The sequence below is a fragment of the Corticium candelabrum genome, chromosome 4, assembly GCF_963422355.1.
Source record: "Corticium candelabrum chromosome 4, ooCorCand1.1, whole genome shotgun sequence".
In the NCBI taxonomy this organism is placed as follows: Eukaryota; Metazoa; Porifera; class Homoscleromorpha; order Homosclerophorida; family Plakinidae; genus Corticium; species Corticium candelabrum.
In genome coordinates, this window is record NC_085088.1 from 1,244,514 (window position 1) to 1,251,367 (window position 6,854).

At 43.3% G+C, this 6,854-nt stretch overlaps 1 protein-coding gene across 2 annotated transcripts; it reads right to left on the bottom strand.

Moving 5' to 3' along the window:
• Positions 1 to 1,646: 1,646 nt before the first annotated feature.
• Positions 1,647 to 4,397, bottom strand: LOC134178824 (uncharacterized). Of its 2 annotated transcripts, XM_062645728.1 has the most exons (11): positions 4,029 to 4,397; positions 3,782 to 3,961; positions 3,556 to 3,720; positions 3,433 to 3,495; positions 3,158 to 3,226; positions 3,036 to 3,101; positions 2,828 to 2,935; positions 2,705 to 2,770; positions 2,587 to 2,649; positions 2,231 to 2,480; positions 1,647 to 2,168 (listed from the first exon to the last, which is right to left on the bottom strand). In XM_062645728.1, the coding sequence occupies exons 2-11, from the start codon at positions 3,846 to 3,848 to the stop codon at positions 2,054 to 2,056; spliced, it is 1,032 nt and encodes a 343-aa protein (XP_062501712.1). In that variant the 5' UTR covers positions 3,849 to 3,961; positions 4,029 to 4,397; the 3' UTR covers positions 1,647 to 2,053. The 2 variants fall into 2 exon arrangements, with proteins under 2 accessions (XP_062501712.1, XP_062501713.1); XM_062645729.1 differs by lacking the exon at positions 2,828 to 2,935.
• Positions 4,398 to 6,854: the final 2,457 nt, after the last annotated feature.

Sequence of the window (6,854 nt, forward strand, 5' to 3'; positions counted from 1 at the left end):
AATGGAATTACGCAAAAATACACTGAAATTGTGCACACAAAATCACAGTGGAAATAGACACGAAAAATACACTGAAACGCGCACGCAAAGCCGCACGGTTTACTGAGACATTATCACAGAAATCTATATATTCGAACGCTATATATGGATGCGACATTTTGTGTTGTAAACCAGTTAGAAAAAAATACGAAATCTTAATAACCCATTTGAGAAATAATGATGTCACGCTGCTTTCCAACTCTATATTAATCTAATCGCATTCACAATTCCTCCAAAACCACCAAGAAATTTAAAAACTATCAATAATGCGTAACTTTATAAAGTAATTTGGTTTTTCTTACCAACCTCGCCACTCTTGCGAAAGGACACAAACACACAAAACAACCGTACACAAGCATACAAACACACAGTTACACAAACAGACAAAAACGGACACACGGACACATGCGTGCACAATTCCAGCGTGTTCTTCTGTGCACGATTCCAGTGTGTTTTGTGTGCACATTTCTAGTGCATTCGTGCGTGCACAATCCATTGTACTTTTGTGTGCATGCAATTCCGGTGTCTTTTTGTAGCGAGTGTAATTTTGTCCAATTCAGCTTGCTATAAAATTCGCAAACGGTATGGCAAGTCTGGGGGGCCCATTCGCGAATGGGCTAGCTAGCCCGTTTGCGAATGCGGTCTAAACCAATGTCAAAACCGTTCCTACTGTATGATAACGATTTACAGATTGGTCTACTAGTTTATATCAGATTCTTACCATACACGTACAGTCTTGCCATATATTAATATTCGCAAACGGTACGGCAAGTCCGGGGGGAACCCATTCGCGAATGGGCTAGCTAGCCCACATGCGAATGCGGTGTAAACCAATGTTTAGTTTGTTAGTGGTTATGTGCGATAGGGACAGTAGACTTGCTTAGTTGTGTTGTATGTAGATTTCAATGTTGAAAATATATGTGTTGACAGACAGGCAAACAGACATACACACACACATACATACATACATACAGTCATAAATTAAGTAATGGACTTGGCCTAGAATGTCAAAGTCAAATAATCTATCTAAATCACCATGATTAAGTGACAGTTTTGCTGATTTTAGTCACTTATGCTTGGACCTTTTAGTTTCAAGCTAGCTGATTGTTAAAGTAGACTTCAATGTTGCCAATATATCATTGACAGACAGACAGACAGATACTTTATTCTCATATAGACGCTGCTTATACATACGCTAGGAATTTGTGAAAGCAAACCAGTCCTTGCAAAGTCAAAGATTAACTAATGGACTTGGCCTTGAATGACAAACAGACAGACAGATAGACAGACAGATAGACAGACAGATAGACAGACAGACAGACAGACAGACAGACAGACAGACAGACAGACAGACAGGCAGACAGACAGACATCTCAACTAGACAATACACATAACTCAATCATTGCTCAGCTCTCAAACTGACAGAGAGACAGACAGACAGACAGACAGATTAGTAGATGTCAATGTTCTAAATATACAACTGACAGACAGACAGACAGACAGACAGACAGACAGATATAATGACATACATACCTACAGACAAACAGACAGACAAACAGACTAACTTCATTTATGAAAATATATGATTATGACAGAAAGATAGACAGACAGTCAGACAGACAGATACTTTATTCTCATATACACTCTACTTGTATACATATGCTAGAAACTTGTAAAAGCAAACAAACCCTAGATAAACTAATGGACAAACAGACAGACAAACAGATAAACAGACATACATACATACATACATACATACATACATACAGACAGACAGACAGACAGACAGACAGACATACAGACGTTTGATGGCTTGATGGCTTTGTTGATGGCTTTGTTGGTTGCTTTAAACTAGCAAGATTCATACATTTTACTCCACGGTGGCACTTGCTGTGGCACACAGTACCATTATGAAGGCATGAACACTGTCTTCCTGTCACACATCCCTTTCTACATTTGCACCGTCTTGCAGGCAACCCTCCACGCTTCTGTCTAGCCAATCTCACCGCTTCCCTTAAAGATATCTTTCGGTCATTCTCCCAGTTAGACGTACTGAGATCCTCAATCTTGCCAAAAATACCTCTAGATTGTTATCATCATACAATCTCTCCAAAACTCCGTACTTTGACCTGTTTTGATAGGATATAAATAATCAATTTATGGAAGACAAGGGAGAAGCCACTACATGTACCTGAGACGATAGCTGATTCTCTTTGTCCCTCGGATTTCAACCACTACTGCAAGAAGACGTGGGAGATCCGTTGACATCCTGTCTTGTTGGGGAATTCTAACAGTGACATAGTCACCCACTGCATATGATTGTAGTTTCGCCCGTTTGCTTTTGGAATGCTTGTACATTTGCTTCTCTGCTGATTTGATGTAATTATCTAACGCTCTCTTTCTTCTTTGTTTGTGTTGTCTACTTGTTCCTAACAAGCCACCTGCATTAGAAAAAGACACACTTTTTTGCTGCTGCTATCATTGAAGGGTGTATACAGACCATAAATGTATGTATGTACATATGTATTACGTATGTATATTTCATACCTGTTGATCCTTCTGAAGTCTCTATATAATCATTGCCATTGCCTAATTGATATGTTCTGTCTGCTAGAACCAATACATTTGTAAGAGTAAGGTTACTTACTGGCAACATTCAATATACTTTTTGTACACGTAGAAACCTCATCCATCTCCACAAAGCGTTTCTCAGAAAAATCAATGCCATCATCTAACATCATATACGTGTACAATAATTAGAAGAACATTGTGTAACTGCATCATTAACCATCAGCCAATGAAGAAGTATCTCCTACTGTCTCTATGTCATCATTGTCATTGTCATTGTCTGGAGGAGAGGCGATGGTAGCATTGTCAAATTGACAAGTTATGTCAGCTAGCAACAGTTAGGTTATCTAGTTTGTGTCAATGTTTCAATATTCACACACGCACGCACACACACACACACACACACACACACACGACTTATAATATACCTCTACAAACTCTGGCCATCTCCACATCATCTTCATCTCCTTTATCAGAAGAATCATTGCCATCATCTAACACCAATATACAAGTAAAATTGGAAGAGTATTATGTAACTGCACCATTTTACGTTTATCCAATGTAGGGATATCTTCTAACAACGTTTCTATACCATCATTGTCTTTGTCATTGTGGTTGTCTGGAAGAGAACTATGGTACTATTGACAAATTGGCAAGCTCTTTCAGCTAGCAGCAATACATAATAAGATTCAGTAAATGTAGGTTCTGTCAACGTTTTAACACACACACACACACACACACACACACACACACACACACACACACACACACACACACACACACACACACACACACACACACACACACACACACACTGATTTATACATGTAGAAACTGTGTGATCCTCCACATGACCATCTCCTTCATCAGGAGAATCGTTGCCATATTCTAACACCAAGATACAAGTAAAATAATTGGAAAAGTATTAGGGTAACTGCATCATTGTACCGTCAGTCAATGTAGGAATATCTTTTAGAACCTTCAGCAAATCCTCTTCTTCAGGTTGAACATCTTTATGGCAACCAGGAAACACACCATCTGTTGGGGGCTGTCCAAAAACAACGTCATAAGGCGCCACATTGATTGCACTATGGGTTTGTGTGTTCATAGCATCTGTGTACAAGAATACAAATCTAAAACATAATCTGTGATGCAACGTCAGTAGCACAAGTACATTGCACTAAGGAAAGATATTTGGTCCATCCCGTTCCTGGATACTCTGCACGACGGACAGCAAGCATATGTTGTACAGTTCTATGGGCCTGTTCGACAAGGCCTTGAGATTGAGGATGGCGTGGACGACCTGTCACAATTTTGCAATCTCCTGGCCATAATCTAACAACTTTCGAATGATCTGTAGCAAGAAAATAAAAGAACAAGAGTAATAAATTTTTGGTTAAGACTTTAGGTAATGTTCTTACCTTATTGCAAAATTCTTTCCCATTGTCATGCTGTAATATAAGTGGGAGACCAACAACACTGAAGACATTTTTAATAAGACATCTGGCCACTTCCACTGACTTCTTCCTATGCTGAGGCCACAGGAAATTGAATTTGGTAAAATGGTCAATATAATGACCGATATATTTGAAGTCTCCATCAGGGTCTACTGTCATATCAATAAGATCTATCTGGCCTCTTCGCATGAAACCTGGTGAAATAATCGGCTTGACAGTAGCTACTGACATTTGTGGCGGTTTACATGCGCGGATAACGCATGTCTTCACAAATTGTTGAACTGCAGGTCTCGGGATGCCAAAATACTGCTTTTGAACCTAAGGTAGACACAATCTCTGAAACACCATCCATCCACCCGCCCATCCAGCCATCCACCCGCCCATCCAGCCATCAACCAACTCAAGGAGACCATACAATCACGGTCAAGACTGGGATGCCCAGTCTATTTGGGCTTCATAATTTTGACAGTTAGTAAATTATTATACGTATGGATTACGTTTGGTGACTGTAGCTGTCTACATTCTAGTTTAGCATATCAGTGATTTCTGTATATTTGGCTGTTTAGTTATATCTGAAATATATCTATACCATCCACCCGCCCATCCAGCCATCCACCCCGCCCATCCATCCACCCGCCCACCCATCCACTCGCCCACCCATCCACTCGCCCACCCATCCACTCGCCCACCCACCCATCCACTCGCCCACCCACCCACCCATCCACTCGCCCACCCACCCATCCACTCGCCCACCCACCCACCCATCCACTCGCCCACCCACCCACCCACCCATCAACCCATCAACCCATCCCACCCACCCACCCACCCACCCGTCCATGCACCCACCCACCCGTCCACGCACCCATCCACCCGTCCATGCACTCTCCCACCCGTCCATGCACTCTCCCACCCGTCCATGCACGCACCCTCCCACTCGTCGGTTCACCCTCCCACCCGTCGGTCACCCTCCCACCCGTCCGTGCACCCTCCCACCCACTCACCCACCTACCCGTCCACCCACTCACCCACCTACCAGTCCACCCACTCACCCACCTACCAGTCCACCCACCTACCAGTCCACCCACCTACCAGTCCACCCACCTACCAATCCACCCACCTACCAACCACCCACCTACCAGTCAACCCACCTACCAGTTCACCCACCTACCCGGCACCCACCTACCCATCCACCCGCCTTCCCATCCGCCTTCCCACCCGCCTACCCACCCACCCACCAACCTCACCCACCATATACCAACCTCACCCACCCACCCACTCATCCATCCAAAGATACTTACATCTGCAAAAACTTTCCGATATCCAGCGTGCACTCTAGAGCCTTCATGGATAGTTATGAGGATATCATAAATTTCAGACACGTTCGCTACTTTTAGCCAGTTCCCAAGCAAAGATGTCTTTGTTTCACTTCCCTGTTGCAAAGATAGCAAACAATACAGTATATAACCACATCAATTGCATTAATAATTTACATATTCCTAATTAATTAAGTTGGCAAACAAACGAGCAGATATCTGCTAGAGGTGAGAAGAATTGCTAAGTTAATGTCTAATCTAATACAAGTAGCGACATTACAATGACTCACATACCTGTCATACACAAACAAACAGACTAGCAGGCGAGCAGACACAGTCGACACATGCACATGCATAATATTATACATATGAAATTCAGACACATCTGACCTTTGGTGCAGGCACACAAAGAACTTCTTTCAGCCCTAGCACGGGCAGGTCGATTACTGCGAATCCCTTGCTACGAACATAAAATCTGAAACGAGGGCTGTCAACGCGCGCGTGCTTTCCATCTCCACTCGCCAGAACTCGTCGGATTCGCATAGCCTTCTCTTCACTAATTAATTGCGAGTTCTGTTTCGCTGAAAGAGTCTGCAGAAATTCGCGGAAGCTGTCCCGACGGTGATCAGCCATGTCTAGAACTAACGCGGGTTCGTATTTCGCGCGACTATTCGCGAATGGGTTAGCCCGTATGAGAATTCCCGAATGAGCTAGCCCATTCGCGAACGGTCCGGATTCCTACTTGGGTCGTATCATCAACACTCATGCTCTTAGTTAGTTATGAAGCTATCCTTCCATCAAAGTTATGCTAGCTGGGATATCCGACTGCATACATTCACTGTTTACATTTCGTTCCTGTACAGCTGCATGAGAAGAGACCCACTTTGCCGCATGGAAAGAGATTCATTCACAGAGGGAGCTCGATCCTGAGTTCGATTTACGTTATCTGAAGCTGTGAGGTCCAATGTGATTCGATCAGCAGTCTAGGTAGCTTGGACTAGGGATGCACTAGGCGCCGCTCTATTACTGTGCTAGGCTACGAGAACAATACAAATCGGGAAACTCGAGTACGATTCGGGAACATTTGGAGCCTGGCAGAGCGTGCTGTCAGACACGGTGTTGACTTCCGCTCTAGAGTCTCTTGGAGAGGAAGTCCTCTTTCCCAGAGAGGTCGGCAAATACGTAGAGCTTGCGTAGAGACAGGATACCAACACTGAAAGAAAACAAGTAGAGTACGGAAGGTCAAGTCTGTCGCAAGACATTCCGTGTGACACATGAGAATAACTAAAATATATAACTAGACTAATCGTATTAGTAGCCTGAGGCTTGGTGACATACGAGCTAGTTTGATCATTTAATAGTATAAACGGTAGGCGGTATAATCCCAGACCCTCTTTGGCGTTTTCGTGTTATACGGGAACGGGCACGAGGCTATTATATCAAACGTATCTTTCACGTGTTGTGCACGTGCAACAGG

Excerpts from the sequence above, each read along its gene's own strand:
- LOC134178824 (XM_062645728.1), bottom strand. The coding sequence starts at position 3,848 with ATGCTTGCTGTCCGTCGTGCAGAGTATCCAGGAACGGGATGGACCAAA. Across the intron at positions 2,936-3,035 it reads GATGGCCAGAGTTTGTAGAG|CTGACATAACTTGTCAATTT; the intron begins GTATATTATAAG and ends AACTGTTGCTAG. Across the intron at positions 2,650-2,704 it reads GGTTTCTACGTGTACAAAAA|CAGACAGAACATATCAATTA; the intron begins GTATATTGAATG and ends TATTGGTTCTAG.